The 16,526-nt window shown below is 38.6% G+C and overlaps 1 protein-coding gene across 1 annotated transcript; it reads right to left on the bottom strand.

Moving 5' to 3' along the window:
• Nucleotides 1-3,400: 3,400 nt before the first annotated feature.
• On the bottom strand, nt 3,401-6,455 carry LOC131685897 (fatty acyl-CoA reductase wat-like). The gene is made up of 4 exons (XM_058969918.1): nt 6,138-6,455; nt 5,561-6,065; nt 3,894-4,338; nt 3,401-3,830 (listed from the first exon to the last, which is right to left on the bottom strand). The coding sequence occupies exons 1-4, from the start codon at nt 6,378-6,380 to the stop codon at nt 3,449-3,451; spliced, it is 1,575 nt and encodes a 524-aa protein (XP_058825901.1). The 5' UTR covers nt 6,381-6,455; the 3' UTR covers nt 3,401-3,448.
• Between the last annotated feature and the right edge of the window lie 10,071 nt (nt 6,456-16,526).

Below are 16,526 nucleotides of genomic sequence, written 5' to 3'. Positions count from 1 at the left end.
CTTGTTCCTCATTCCTTCCCAACGTTCATCTGGACGCTGGAGCCCTCCAGCTCGCTCTTCTTCTTTTTCGGGTCCGCTTGCTCCCCCGGTGTTTCCCTCACTCTTTTCACCGAGCGAGTATTGTGGTGATTCTTCGGTGTCACCTCAGTAACTGCCGTCGCGTGTTCTGCGGATTTCATCAGAGCTTTTTCGGCTGATTCAGCTTTCATCAAGAGCGCCTTCTGCTCACGTTCAACAGCTGTTACGGTCGATTTGATACACGGCACTAGCTGCTTCACCTTGTTGTGCACATTGTGCTTGTCCTTCACGAACTCACTGTATGTGTGTGTATATATGTGTGTACGAATTTTCTAATCGCACTCACTTTTCTCAGAGATGGATGAACCAAATTGCTCAAACGTTGTTTCAAATGAACGATATAACGCTCCCATAAGCTGCTATTGAATTTTTAGTTGATCCGACTTCCGGTTCCGGAGTTACGGGTTTAAGAGTGCGACCACACAGAAATTTTTGCCTTTCTCATATAGAAAGGATATGCAATTACTCTGAAAATCGTTAAACTAATCCCGGCCATTTTTTTTCGAGTGATATAAGGCTACAGGATTTTAACAGGGCCGTAGCTAGGAGTGCACGGAGAGGGGTTGCACTTCCTCCCCCTAACTGGTCACCAGCCCCTTTCAATACCCATTAGATCTCCCCATCATTGCACCCCCCCTCAGACCACCGCCTCATCCATCACTCATACCCCTCCCCCTCTCAACCCCATCATCTTTATACCACCGCTATATCACAAGGCATCCCAAATTAAACTGGTGAGCGGCAGTTCGTGGGCTTTTCACCCTCGTCACCCACCCACCCTCGAATGACAAAATTAGTTAGCAGGAAGACAACATTGAACTAATGCTGATTAGGTCAATTATGATATTTTTTTGTTTCAATTATTTCGCCGTCGACACGTAGCTCATCAGGTTCGTGGCTGGCTATTGTGTGTAGTTGCAAAGTGCACACCAAAAAATAATGAAATTTAAACGACATGTAAATCAATACAAATTTAAACATAGAAAGATTGAATCAAAAATTTGATTGAAAATTACGTTAGAATCAATGCACTCAATTGGAGCATCAAAAAGCATACGAATTTAAACATACAAAGATTAAATCAAAAATTTGATTGAAAATTACGTTAAATTCAATGCACTCAATTGGAGCATCAAAAAGCATACAATTTTACACTTTCATTCGTGTAATATTACATGTCATTCATTTTACAACAATATTCGAATAGAAATACATTTAAGTGCATTGGTTTTCCGTTTAAAGAAACTGTAATTTTCAATTCACGTGTAAAATTATAATAAAATGCGTTGAAGAAAGCAAGACAAGTCGTGCGTATTTGTGGTGACACTTAATTTTACATTTATATTCATGCTCCAAATATGTGCATGTAAATAAACTTAAAATTACAAAATATTTTTTTCTGTGTGTACTAAGAATGTACTAGATATTTCTAAAATTGAAACGAACATAACCAGCCATGGAATCAAAGTTAGAAGAAGTGAGAAAGGCACAATTGCACCACTAGGTGGATTAAAACAGGATTTTACCAATTGTTCTACCGCACACCCAAAGAGCACTAGTTTTCTTGCTTATAAGCTGCTCAATGTGCGCAGTTCAGTTCTTTTTATTTAATATCAATCCCAGATACTTTACCTCAGAGGACATTTCAATTACTTTTTCGTGTAAATGGGATTATGATTGTTTTGGAGGGATTTATGTTCAGGCCCTCCTTTTTACACCACTTCGAAGTAAAGTTCAGCGCAGATTAAATTCTTTTTGAGATATCATAGTCGCATTTGTAACTGGCGGGGTCGTTACTCCCAGTACTTATGAGGCCCCCCTCTACACTTCTCAGGGAAGACTTGCGATCGCGAACTATTGCCAAGAAAACACTTGTTGACCTTCGAGTAAAACCCACTTTATCCGGATATCGATGTCACTTTTTATTATTTTCTGTTGCGCACTTTTCCCACTCACTTTCTTAGGTTACTCCTACCTCGGGTGCCGATGGCACAGCTGTTGTTGGGGTCCTGATTCTGCTACTGCATCTCGTCGGCGTACTCGTTGATGGCCGGTTTCCTCGTAACTCGCTGGCGGCTACGGGGTCTTGGCGACTGGTAAACGACGTCTGTTTGCCTGTAGAAGGACCTCGGTAACCCCTTCTGTGCTGGCCTGGAGGTGGTAACGAATCAAGGCAGCTTTAAGGTTGCCGATTGGAATGGCGTCGGCGTTGTCTCCGCGATGGCGGTCGCAATTATACCGCGCGTTTTATAGCGGTTTGCGGGTCTGACACTAGCACACTCCGGAGATTTCCAAGGGTAAACCGAAGGGGTCCTGTGGGTACAGTTGGGGTTGTACATTAATTTTTACAGTGGGTACGGTCGATTATGTTCGAGAGGTTCTGCTTGGAAGGGTCATTACCTGGTTGTCTTTGTATTCACTTACTCCTTCCTTCGTCACTCACTTTCTAGGAGTTTGCTTGTAATTTTCCAAATCTTAATCACTTTCAATTCTATCATTAACTCAAAACTTTAACTTCTCGTACCGCTTTGCTAGGTGGTTACCAAGCTAATGGAGTTCTTAGTCATGGTCGTTCACCTCGAACCTCGACCGTTGACCCCTCCGTCGTCCACATATTCCGCCCCATTATGTCCCATTAGGTGTGTGGTTACCGCCACCCTCCATGGCCGCCTATTTCCTTCGATATGTGCTACCAGTGCAGTGGTGGCTGGTGGAAGCTGCTGCATGTGATGGATGGCTGCGTGCTATGTGGGTGTTGGGTGGGCTATTTACCGTCAGATCTTACATTTATTTCCTTGACACTCACTACACATATATCTACACAAATTACGATACGCGTCAACAGTCTTGGACGAAACTAAACCACTTGTTACACATTTTCTCCTTACGAGTATTACAGCATGATCTGCAAATCCAATCACTTCGTATCCCATTTAAGTTAATGATTTCAATAGCTCGTCTACAAATAATGACCACAATAAGGGTGATAGAACTCCGCCTTGAAGGCATCCCTTATTTGATTTCATAGTCAGTGACGTGTTTAAAAACGAAACTTTCCTGGGCTTTTCTAGGCTTTTGTTCCACCATTGTGAGTCCTTATTACATGTACGCGTTTTAGCTGGTCATAACTTTAAATAAATTTGAGCATACTGGAGCAAGTGGAACCGCATGCAGATCAAGACTCAAGCTAGGATGATAGTTACCTAGCTACATACATACATACATACATACATTGAAAAATCTTGACATTTTTAATAGTGGCTACAAAATTATAGAAGTGCATGTGCTACTAATAAGTACATGAAGTGAAGTCTAATCACACGGCACGGCGGATTAAAACCATTTTATTAATTCGAGTATTCTTAAAAAATTAAAATTTTATTACAATCTGTTCGATTCCACACCTTGCTAATAATCCCCTGAAGAAAAGGTAAACTATTACCAACAAACCAAAGTACAAACATCCAATCAGCAAACCGTGAGCTATTTTAAGCTTGAAAAACTTCTTCTTGGCTTGTTCCAGATTGTCGAGACTCTCCCGGATGATATATTTCCGCACGCCAAGAACATAAGTGCGAAAGAAATCACCCCATTTCAGGTTCTTTACGTTTGCTGGGAAAAAGTCCCTATCTTGCTGGGACATGCTGTCGTGAACCATACGCATTTTGTCATTGTGGAAAATCCACTCGTGGAGGCAGAAGAACGTAAGCACATCGCTAAATTGCCGCGCTTTGCGGTACAGGAACAAAACTCTAAAAATACAACACCAGAAAATTAAATCGGTCTGCAAGCGGTGTTTCACTGCAGAACCTCACCTCGGTTCCATCCCCTTCAATCTGGCCAGCAGGTCCAGGATCATTGCAGGCAAGACGTGATACAATAATTGCAGGATATAGTTAACAGTAGCTGAAGCTGTCATGGTAACTGATGGGTACCACAGGGTTTTCACAGGTGGGAAATCGTTCCTGTGGCTCATTGCGTACCTAACACCATCAGTAAATGTAATCGGGTTATCGGATCGACACGTACAGTTGAACACGTTTTCTGTCGATGTCGTATTTCGATTTTTATGCTCCGTGGTGTACCATACGATGGCTAAGCTGGAATTTACAACCAAATCGGCCGGAATGATGTCGAAGTGGCAGTGTTCGTAAACTTGCACAACACGCAGAACACCACAGCCGAATCCGACGATAGCACCATTCAGGGCATACAGATTGTCAGCCCAACCTTCTATCGGATCCCGCACGGTTCCTATAACTGAAAATATATGAAAATGTATGAAATTACAACTGAGCAAAGAACATACTAAAAGCCAGTATCAAAATAAAATCGCATTGATGTCAACGAAGTGCTGGCTTTACCAAGGGTCTCAAACTCGAGGCATAACTATCCTCAATGATGCCTGTAAGCTACTCTCTCGTGTTCTGTTTAGCAGAATGAAATCCATTGTTGGCGAATACCAAACCAACTTTCGAGAAGGACGATCAAGGAAGAAATAAATGCTCATGATGCGACAAATTCCGAATACATTTCGGGAATACAACTTGCGGATTCATCTCTTTTTGTAGATTTAAAGGCAGCGTACGATTCAGTCATACGAAATAAACTGTGGCAGATAAGGTCAAACGCCAAATTACGGGACAGACAACGTGCTAGTTTGTGACGTTTGATGGATTAAAGCGGAGTGATCGACGCCCACTAGCCTATCGTTCAATATAGTGCTCGAAACTGTGCAAAGAAACGGAACCATCATCACGGGATGTTTCTTGGCTACGCGGACAACATCGACATCATTGACGTTGATCGCAAAGCAATGAAAGAGACATTTTAAAACGGGAGGTTGTGAGAATCGGATTGACAAAACAAAGTATATGGTAGCTGGCAGAGGGCGAGCCTGAGCGGTATTAGCTTTGAGGAAATCAATGGGGTACGGTTCAAGGTTGTTGACGAATTTATATGTCGTGGAACACTATCGATATGTGAAAACGATGATAGTCGCGAGGAAAAAAACATGTCGCGGTTTACAAATTTCTTTGGTTCACAATATAAGCTAAAATCCCGTACCGTGGGCACAAAACTTTCGCTATACAAATCGCTGATACTCCCTGTTGCTCCCTAGGAAGGCTGAAAAACGGACATGTAGTGCGAACACGTCAGAAGAAAGATCGGCAGCAGTTGTGTTAAGCAAAGAACATGGAAGAGATCGTCGTCTTCAGGAGGTCACATTCCACACTCTCAAGTTGTGTGCAATCGAGGAAGGTGCGCGTGCGACGACCGTTCACGAAGACTGAAGAAGAACGGCTCAAGGTCGAGTACCCCGAATATCTAAAATCTATTCGGTCATGATTCGTACCCGGATTGTACGACCACGATAATGATGATGATCTGTTCAAACATAAGTTCCCAATTGACCTATACCGAGTAGGTTTCAACCCCGGTACGGCCATCGTGCTAATATCACTTCCTTTCCCCCACTCACTAATAGACGGCCTTATCACTGCCACCGGCAATCGTTCACAGTAGCTACGGAGCACACTTTCCGCCAGTGCCTTGGCAAAGGTGTACGTATTTGGCCAGGGTTGGGTGATCTTCTTCGTCAGTGCATTCAACTCGTGCTCGTCTGCCATATCCACCAGTCGAATCAACATCATCGGATCCACCCCCATATCGTAGAACTTTTCTTCTACCACATCACGGATGCAGTTGGAGTAAGCGGTTGATATGTACAGAAAGGAGACCAATTTTTTCATTCCCAGTGCGATTTGGAGCAGTTCATTAGCACCGAAAACGTTCGTTTTGATGGAGGTTTTGAGGGAAACTTCAAACCGCACGTCCGCGGCCGAGTGAATCACAATATCTACGTTGTTTCGCAGATAGTCGAGATCCTTCTCGGCGAGACCGAGTTCGCTGTGCTGCAGTGCACCCTCCACGATTCGCAGTCGGTCCCAATAATAGTCTGGGTCTTTCGCGTAGCTGACATAAATCTACACACGGAACCGGAAGAGAATGTTTGCGGTTACCAAAGGATGAACGGTTCGATGGGGCTTTTAACTTACGGCTTCTCGTTCCAACTGTTTCCGCAGCCGCTCCCGCGGAGTTCGGTCCCGTTTATTACGAATCAGCAGAATTATTTCACGCACATCGCACCGTAACAATTTTTCGATAAACAATTTACCCAAAAAGCCGGTCCCACCGGTAAGAAAAACCGTTTTTCCGCGAAAAAACAATCCCATCGGAGTATTGAGTCCATTTGGGCGATTGTTTTCTAAATAATCATTAGTGAAACTGTGATCTGACATGTTCTGCGGAATAACTTGTTCACTGAATCTTTCAAACGAGTTGTATTAACTGAGTGCTACTGGAAAACTACGCTACCGAACTATATTAAGAAGCTAATAAAGTACTGCGCATTCAAGGTTTTACGCTTATGTGTCCCAGAGCAAAAATATTACTATTTAGCTTCCAGATGTACATAACTACGGCCCGACCTGGACTTACTCATGCACGCATTAATAAAAGGCTTAAATTTGCAAATTCAAATTAACTACCGGTATTTTATCGCCGCGTCGTTGGAATTGAAGTACTCGTTCTATTCCTATTGGAACGGTAACGAAAAAGTACCTATAATGTTCAGTTATTAGCGATTCATTCAAACCTTCGGTATTTGCTCAATCTATCGATCAAACAGCATATCATTACCTTCAGCGGTAGTAGCCCGATCAAAATGAAATAACAAGATTATAACAGAACACAATTTTTGTAACAAATTGTGTTATAAATTAGGTTTCGTTAGTAGATAACCGAAATTTATAACAAGTAACAATGCGAGATATGGTTTTGAAATGTTTCTGTTATGTATTTATGATTGGGAACTGGCGCACTATCGGGTACGAGGGCGGTTTTTCGGTACAAAAATCAATAACTCCCAAACCAAAATTATAGAGAAATTAAGTTTGTTCCAGTACACGGAAGTCACTCCGGACTAAACAGAAGTAAAAAATACTTGCTCCTTTTTACTCCGGTTTGCTACCAGAAGAAGAAAAAAGAGAAGACGAGAGTACAGGAACGATTTTCTCCGGAGTACTTCCAGTTTCTCCTGGTACTGGAACAAACCTATTATGTCTGAGAGAATATTTTTGAAAATTAAATAAGCCTTCTTTTGAAGCAAAATGTAACTAGGATGGTCCTCTCCAGCATTCTTTTCGAAAAATTATTTTTTGAACAAAGTGGTTCTTACTTCAGCAAAGTTGTAGAAAAATATTTTTCAAGTAACATTTTTACACATATCAAAATCATAGCTCCATCGGTTTTCATGTTATAATTATTATTCTCCGTTAACAGTAGCGGCGCGAGGTGTTTTGCCGCTCGGGCCAAAAATTAAATTTGCCGCCCCTCTTTTCAATTTTCAAGAGTTCGATTTTTTCCATCTTTTCATATGAAACTAATATGATAAAAGTATTAGAAAAGGTCTACACAAAAATGTCCTTTAATTATGGCAATAATTGGTTCCTAAAATATCCCTGTTTGAGCAAGGAGAGACTGACAAAACAAGGCAGCCGTTCTTAATTTGATTTATAACTACTGGTACACTTTCTATGAAATATTACATATTTAAAAAAACTGATCAAATAATTAGACAAATCATTTTAAACTATTATTTTTGTGAGTTACTGGCGATCAATATTTTCTTTTATAAATTCTCTAGCTAAACGTCCAGAGAAACAAAATTTATCTTTAACTCTTATCAAACCCATTTTGTTTATAAACAATAACTTCAATCAATAATTAAAAGTTTTGGTTGAGGCTAGCTTATAAAGGTAATTATCGAGACTATTAAATTTCATTTGAGCACTAGCATATATAAGTATTATTCGTAAAACTGAAGTAATTTGTGACAAACAATTACTTACAAAGCTGAGGCACGAGGTAGAAGCTGGCGAACAAATAAAAAAAATAAAAAAAATGTACTTTTCAAGTGATCCAGTAAAGGTTGTAGCATAGGTCAAATACAATACAAACCTACATTTGATCAAATTAATATATCTTCAAAATCTTGATGCACAGCAAAAAAACTTTTCAGGTCTAAAGCATTAGTTTCGCAGTCATTTTTCAACCAACTTTAAATTTTTCGAGTATTCTCTAACGAGGAAGAAATGATCTTTTCAACGGTGTGCTATGTTAGGTTCTTTTTGTTAAAAAGTGTTATGAAGTATTTTTAATCACAATCGGTTGAAAAACTTTTAAAGGGACGGTTTCAAATAAAATTTCCAAAAAATCGATTTGCTCGATTACGTATAGCATGTGTGTAAACTTTAAAGTTAAAGTTTGAAGTTCTCAGCCGAATTTGAAGATATACAGGTCGTTAGATGCAGAATGAAATCTCTCTAAATTTTAAATAAAATGAAAATGTTGAGTAATTTTCAGAATTTTCATGAAAAAATCCCAAAATATTGGTTGTTTACAAATTGTTGTCCCCAAGCCGCAGAGTATTTTAAACAAAAGAATAGGGTAGAAGTATCATTCTTCGCCCCCTCCCTAATTTTCGCCCCCCTTGTAGAACAATTACAAATAATTCTATCTGCTTTACGATCTGGAACTCCGCTTTCGACTATTACTGAAAAACAAACTAAGTCGAATAAAATGTGAAAACTGCCCTATTTTCAACAAAAATATTTCATAACGTATTTTTAATCGAAAAAAAAGTAGTACCTGTAGAGCACTTATTTTCCTGAAAACTAAAAATGGTGACAATTTTTTATCGCGGGGAAAGTTATATAAATTTTGTGAGTAAGCGTTGGAATATTCAATAGTAATGTTTTTGAGCATTGCAGGAATGCATGTCAACGCACATCCGCGATTATTATCTTTCTGTAATTAAGTTTGAACAATTTTAAAAAGTGGCGAAAATTAACGCAAGATGAAACTCAATTCTAATCTTCGCCCCTGGCGAAATCCCATATAGCGTTCTTTTCTTCGTATGGGTTTCTATCTTCGCCCCGTTCCACAGTTGCGTTGCGTTGCGTTGCGTTGCGTAAGCACGGTATACTTCGTAGATTGCAGACTGATGACTCTCATTTCCAGCCAGACTACTTGAGGAGCATTGTTTGGGAATAACAATTGATCCAGTCCAAGCGAGAATTTCGCCTGAGAGCCACCATTGCGGGCCACGACCATCTTTACCGTAACTTGGGATGAGAAAGGAAGTGTTGATGTGGTACTTACTTAACGGAAGGCCCCGACTCAGTGACACTCCCATAAGTACCACGGATTGGGTAGTGGGTGGGTTGTTAGTCAGGATTCGCTTCAAGCAAGCGATGCGACTGAGAATATACTTTCGTGCATAAGATGTTTGAATAGTTTATTGACTGAAGGATACGTAAATGTTCTAGGCGTTTAAACTCTGGGTAATCGTCTATCGAAATTTTTTCATCGAAAACAACTTGAACTCCGAACAGCCGGCTGTCGGGAGTGTTGTCGACAATGTAAAATGGACCGCAAACAATGAGTTTAAAAGTGGTATTGTGGAACATTCATAAATTATGTCACGCAAAGATTACCCAACACTAACTAAGTCTCTGTCATATTACCACGTTATTTTTATCCTTGGTCTAATACGAATCAAATGATTTTAGTTTTTCCTTCATTTTGTAGTAGCACATTAATGCCGCTACTTGCAAAAGTGTTCATGTTCCATGGAATTTCCTATATACATGGCGCAATCGTGCGTAAAACGGCCGATTGCGTCAAAGCACATGACGTGCTTCCCTCCCATTCATGTCACAATTAGTCATATCTCTTCCTCCTAATAGCGTGGCAGAATTTATAAATCGTCCTTAAGCATATTGTGATCCCGTAACTTGAAATTTTCCACCTCGTTCGAGTAAATGCTGCGTTCCTAAACGATATTAATGATGCACGAATCAAACACCCCCCGTTTCCAAATAGTACGTACTTATTCTCAGCTCAGTATAATTAACTGATGAGTTAATGGACTAAAAGTAAACCATTATATATGACTATAAAAATTTGTTTTTTATGTTGAAATGATTGCCGCAAATTGGTAATTGGATTTGAATTGATCTTGCGAATTGTCAATTCTCCACCCTCATACATAATTCAAAAGTCATACACTCAGACAAGACCATGCGTAGTTCCCACACGCATTAAAGACCCAGTGGATTCGTTACCTAGTTGGTCAAATAAACACTAAATAAACAAATAACTTAGTTTGCTCAGTCTAAAGAAATGTCAGCTCGATTAGCATCAACCGGCGGATACGTGTTCCCTTACAATGCCATCAAATGAAAGTACATTTAAAATTACATACGACAAAATACGTGCAATTCAGAATATAACGAAATGAAGATTGCTTAATGATTTGCATTTAAAAAAGACCGGAAAAATTAGTTGCATAACCAAGGTGGTTCATTTTCAAAGATAGCACTGCTGATGAATCACTTTATAAAAATAGGTGATAAGGGACGCGGACGAAAATAGCTGACCACCGCCTCTATCTTCGCCCCGTTCCACAGTGGTCACAAAGTACACTATTGATTTTAGTTATGTGATGTCTTTGAGGAAATTTCTTGAAATAAAACGCTCTTTCTTTCAATCGCATCGGATCGTTGACTAATCCCCATAATAGTTAGTTACCAAATTTATTTTCTTCAATAATTCAGATAGAAAAATACTCACTTCAATTAAGTTGTAGAAAAACTTACCAGGAAGATTTCTTTCGGAAACTCTTGGTTTTCGAGATACAGGGCGTTGTTTGTGAAAGGCCCCTCAAAAACAATTTTTTCACCATAACTTCTATTATGGAGCTTCAAGCGATTTCTGATGTTCTAGAAAGTAATATAGACGGCTGAAATAGACAATTTTCTAAAATACCATAACCTGTTTTCGCTTCGCTTTCCGCTATTTACAGAGCTATTCACTATTTCTAAGGTCAACATCTCTAAACCGAGTAAAAACGGATAAACTACTTGGTAACTAAACGAAAGTACCTTTTTGCCTTTCTCATATAAAGAAAGGCTATGCAATCACTGTAAAAATCGACTTTTTAACCGAGGCCCGGAGGGCCGAGTATCATACACCATTCGATTCAGTTCGTCGATATCGGCAAATGTCTGTGTGTGTATGTATGTGTGTGTGTATGTGTGTGTGTGTCATTTAAACTCACACAATTTTCTCAGAGATGGCTGAACCGATTTTCGCAAACTTAGTTTCATCTGAAAGGTATAACGCTCCCATAAGCTGCTATTGAATTTTTAGTTGATCCGACTTCCGGTTCCGGAGTTACGGGTTGAAGAGTGCGGTCACACAGCAAATTCCCATATAAACTGGTACCACCATAATGTTCAAATTATGTAAAACATATTAAAATTGATGTAACATTACTCTAGTTTGCGGGTCTGGATCACTAATGATCAATCAAAGCAGCTTTGACCACATTGGCCACCTATGACGGTTCATGACGCCCTCGGGGAACCCGCCAAGTTCCTAAGCTAATATCACACCCATTCCACAACGAATTCTCTACCGATTTTTACGAACTTAATTTCAAATGAAAGATACAGTAATGCCATTGACTGCTGCTGAATTTCATTCGGTTCTGACTCTTGCTTCCGGAGTTACAGGGTTGTTAGTAAGGATACACTGGAATTTCCCATATAAATCGGTACAATCGTAATACCTCAGAGGCTAAAAACTATTGAAATGGTCACCAAATTACTTCTAATCGTAGAACTAGAACACTGATTGCCAATCAAACATTCTTTGAATATATTGTCCACTATCGACGATTCCGGAAGTCCGGAATTCCGGGCATATTCCACAAATAAAGTCACATCGGTTCATCGGTGATGACTGAACCGATTTTCTCAAACCAAGTCTCAAATGGAAGGCAAAATATGCAGTTGAGTATTGCGTAGCCGCCCCTTCCCCCCTCCCCACCTTGCCCTTACACCTCCCTCCTTCATCACTCCCCTCTTCTTGGATCACCCTCACGCCCAGATTTCCTTCATCCACCCCGTATACCGAAATAAGATGAAGGATTTGTGACGCATCCTCCACACCCACTCTACTAAACCCCCATTCCCTACACGTTCAAACGCATTCCACCAACCTTTGCAAATTATAATCACATGAAGATAACATTGAACTCATGCTTATTAAGCTAATTAAATATTATTCTTTTGCCTTTCTTATATAGAAAGGTTATGCAATTGCTCCAAAAACCGACTTTCTAACCGAGGCCCGGAGGGCCGAGTCTCATATAACATTCGACTCAGTTCGCCGAGATCGCAAAATATCTGTGTGTATGTATGTGTGTATGTATGTATGTGTGTATGTGTATGTGTGTATGTATGTGTGTGTATGTGCGGATTTGTTAACAAAATGTCCACATCGGTTACTCGGAGATGGCTGAACCGATTTTTACAAACTAAGATTCAAATGAAAGGTATAATATTCCCATAGGTTGCTATTGAATTTCATTTTCAACCGACATCTTGTTCCGAATTACGAGTTGAAGAGTATGGTTACAAAACAAAATTTGTTGATTTTTCCAAATCGGTTTCTCGGAATTTTCTGAACCGATTTTGACAAACTTAATTTTAAATGAAAGGTCCATCAGCTGCTGTTGAATTTTGTGTGGATCCGAGTTCTGGTTCCTGAATTACAGGATGATACGTACGATCACGCAGCAAATCCCGATTCTAACGAATTCTGCGATGAATGTAAAAAGGTGATTTTTTTCCAAAATGTAAACACAATTGTTGAATTTGTAGATCTAGGTCCCCAACAGTCATTCAAAGTCTCTTTGGCCACACTGGCCACCATCGACGGATCCGGAAGCATCCAAAGTCAGAATAACGGTTATATTGGTTTCTCGAAAATGGCTAGATTTGCTCAACTTAGTCTCAAATGAAAGGTGTTGCGTCCCCAGAAACTGATATTAAATTCCATCTCCATCCGACTTCCAGCACCGGAGTTACGGGTTGTGGAGGTCGATCACATAGAAAACTCCGATTCAAACCGATACCGCGATGAATGCAAAAAGGTGCTCTTATATATACTTACCAAGTGTAATAAGAATGAAAGACATTTCCATAAAGTTATATTGTACGAACCAGCTATTAAATCATAGTTTGGAGAAATGAGAAAGGCCCAATTGCACCTCTAGGTGAATTAAAACAGGTTTTTATATACTGGAAAAATAAGAGCGCCCCAAGACTTCTCTCTCTCTATTCAGTTGCAGTGAAGATAATCAGATTCTGCAATCTATCTTTGAATCCAGCGCAGTTGTTTTCGATTTCTAAAATATGTTATTAACAATTCAATTAAACTATATCAATAATAATTAGAAAACCTTTTACAAACGTAATGTTTGATGTTTTACGAATGTATATTCATGATATGCGGATTCTAAACAGCACCGAGCAGGTTTCTAGGCTTTCTCTGTAAGGAAGACAAAACCTATCAAAATACAACCTCTCCATTCATTTTTTAATAGTTTATAGAGAAACAAGCCAAAAATTAATTCGTTTGGAAAGCCTTAATGAAAACAAATACAACGTAGTTTCTGTCTGTGATTAAGCGGTTTTATATATTGAGGTGCAGGACAAAAGGGAAAAATTTGAAATTTTATGAAGGTATGTAGCCATATTTATATCAAATACTTATTATACGTCTAGCGTAGTACAATGTCTATTTTGCAAAACCCACTTGTGAACATGAATAAATATTAATAGGGTGGGTGCTCCTATAGTTGAGATGCACCAATAGTTTCAGTAGTGGGTTATACGCCTAACTAAGGTACCAACCATCAACAATTTTTTTTATCGATTCATCGCACTAAAATCGCACAATAAAACTGGTATCCTTGAAATTTGCTCAAAAAACTTTTAAAAAATTGATGTTCTTTGAATTTTGAATAGGTGCTCCCTTGCACCTGTAGTTGACATAGTGTACCTATAGTTGTGAGTCCCATAAGACAACAATAGGACCAGAATTTAGCGATTGCACCACTATTGGTACATGTGTTCCTATAGTGGTACAAGCGGTTTTGAATACATAAATTGGTTATTAAACAATCTTTATATTTTTCCTATATAGTAGGGATTGAAACCTTTCGTTTAATGTATTAACATTGCCCAAAGGTCTATTCATCGATTTTTAGCAAATGTTTTCTTTGAGTATGCGACTATTGGTACATCCACCCTAATTGTCGAAGTTATAACCATTTCCACAAAAGCGCGTTTTCTCTAAGAGATTTGCCGTGACTACGATTGCTGTATAACAGCTTAATTGAAAACATAAAAACAAAAAAAATCATAAGTACAGGCACTGGTGGTGTCCTTGAACTATGCATTGTAATTTTTTTATTTTTGCGAACGGGGACGATTTTTTCAAAAAATTCACTATTTTTCTATTATCACTGAGATTTTTTTTAAGAAATTCATAACATTGATATGAAAATTTTGACGAAAAAATGGAATCATTCAAGGACACGACAGTTAAATTACAAACAATTTAAAAAAAGAAATTTGGCATCGGTTGAAAACATTTTCGGCAATCATAGTCACAGCAAAGGCGTTTTTGGAAAAACATTATTTCGAGATAATCACATGCAAAGTTTCTAGTATATACCCGGGTCCTCATTAGGGAATAGTGAAATACGCTATAATGTTGGTTCTACTGCTTGGAAATTTATAATAATTTGGAAAAGCATTCATAAGAACTTATACTGCCGCTCTACGTATAATTGTCTCAAGTGTATTGGGTATTCCATTGCACATGGAGTAGTTTTGTGTATAACGATAAGAAAGACAAAAGAATAGTTATTGTTTCGATTTTTGTATCTACTGTATATCCTTTTAATTTAAGTGAGCATCTGTAGTCATTTTGGGCATATTCGAAATATTTGAAAGAAATTGAAATTCTTGCTCCAAGTCAGCTACCAAAAAATATATCTGTTTCATTCATGATTTACATAAAGAATATCAGTTGATAATTCCAAAATGATTTTTAAAACATATGCTTGACATATTAATTTATGCATCTGCTGCAAAACCGGAAGCAAATAAATTTTTAATCCTGTGCAGTTACGAAAATGTAGTGAGAAGCCATGGGGTGTCTTGATTTTTCTAGCATTTAGAGTATTTTTCTAGTAATGCTATTTAGTTATCGAATGGTTTGTTCGTTTTTGCACGTTGCTATTCTCATTAGTTGTCGCGTACATCGCACAGTGGTCCAAAACGCGAAAAACGTGATCGTTTTGAATAACTTCGAAATGGTTAGTTATAGCGATTTACTATCTTCGGAAGAATTTATGACAATGAGACGCTCCATCTTTATAAGTCAAAAGTTTGATGATTAATCCTCCTATAAGTGAGATTCAAAATTTATTTCTCATATAATTAGAGATAGCGAATTAGTGTATTCTGCAAAGTTGTAGTAAATTCTTCTACAAGAAACTTTACTGCAGGTAGTAATAGTCTATCTTTAATATTCTTTGAGATATAAAGCATTATTAGAGGAAATACCGAAAAAATCAATTTTTTCATTATAACTTCTTTCCAAGATTTTTTGGAAGTTCAAAATGTTCTACAAAACTATCACAATTGATGAAATACAAAATTTCGGTGAAGGAAGCAACTTAATATGTTGAGCAGATTCTGAGATATTCACGATTTTTAGTCGAAAAATGGCCTACTTTGCACTCAAATAATTCATGAACGGGCAAAAACGGGCAAACCACTCTATATGTATTTGAAAGTACAAGAAAGATTCTGCAAGATTCTGTATGAATCACTTGTATCCGGTTGTATCCATGGCTCTGGTAGCTGGATTTAAAGAATATAATTTATTAGTCTAAAATATTGATACGAAACATATTCGGTAAAACTGTTGAGATAAAGTGGTGGTACCTTCGGCAAAGTGTCGGGGAATATTCTTCTTAGAAACATTGCCGAAGACATCAGTTTGCCACCTTTACTAGTTTCTTAGATATGGTGCAATATTTATGGAAAGCCTACTAAAAGCGATTCATTCGGTAATCGCGCATGCTTTGATTACTTGTTTAGCATTGTCACTGTATAGCGTTACATATTCGGTGAACTGAAGAGTGGGACTATGTTCGGCATTCTATGTGGAATGTTCTCACAAGAGACATTGTCGAAGACAGCAGCTTTCTGTCTTGACTTGTTTTTAGATACAGTGCATTGTTCGGTGGTACAGAGAGTAATGCGTTGTCTTATGAGCCATATAGTCGAATCCTAACAAAGAACGATTTTAAGTATAAGTAGGTTGTGTATTAGCTCTGAAATCGTTTGCAAAGTTCGTCAACACAGAAGGTCAAGTTCCACAATAGAATGTAGTACCAGGGCTTGTAACATTAATATAAGCAAACCGTTTACGTTTGCTATGAACGACTTGACAGT

Source organism: Topomyia yanbarensis, chromosome 2, assembly GCF_030247195.1.
Source record: "Topomyia yanbarensis strain Yona2022 chromosome 2, ASM3024719v1, whole genome shotgun sequence".
Lineage (NCBI taxonomy): Eukaryota > Metazoa > Arthropoda > Insecta > Diptera > Culicidae > Topomyia > Topomyia yanbarensis.
The sequence above is the reverse complement of the archived record's forward strand: the minus strand, read 5'-3'. Positions and strand labels throughout refer to the sequence as shown.

Excerpts from the sequence above, each read along its gene's own strand:
- LOC131685897 (XM_058969918.1), bottom strand. The coding sequence starts at position 6,380 with ATGTCAGATCACAGTTTCACTAATGATTATTTAGAAAACAATCGCCCA. Across the intron at positions 6,066-6,137 it reads AACAGTTGGAACGAGAAGCC|ATTTATGTCAGCTACGCGAA; the intron begins GTAAGTTAAAAG and ends TTCCGTGTGTAG. Across the intron at positions 3,831-3,893 it reads TTGAAGGGGATGGAACCGAG|AGTTTTGTTCCTGTACCGCA; the intron begins GTGAGGTTCTGC and ends TTGTATTTTTAG.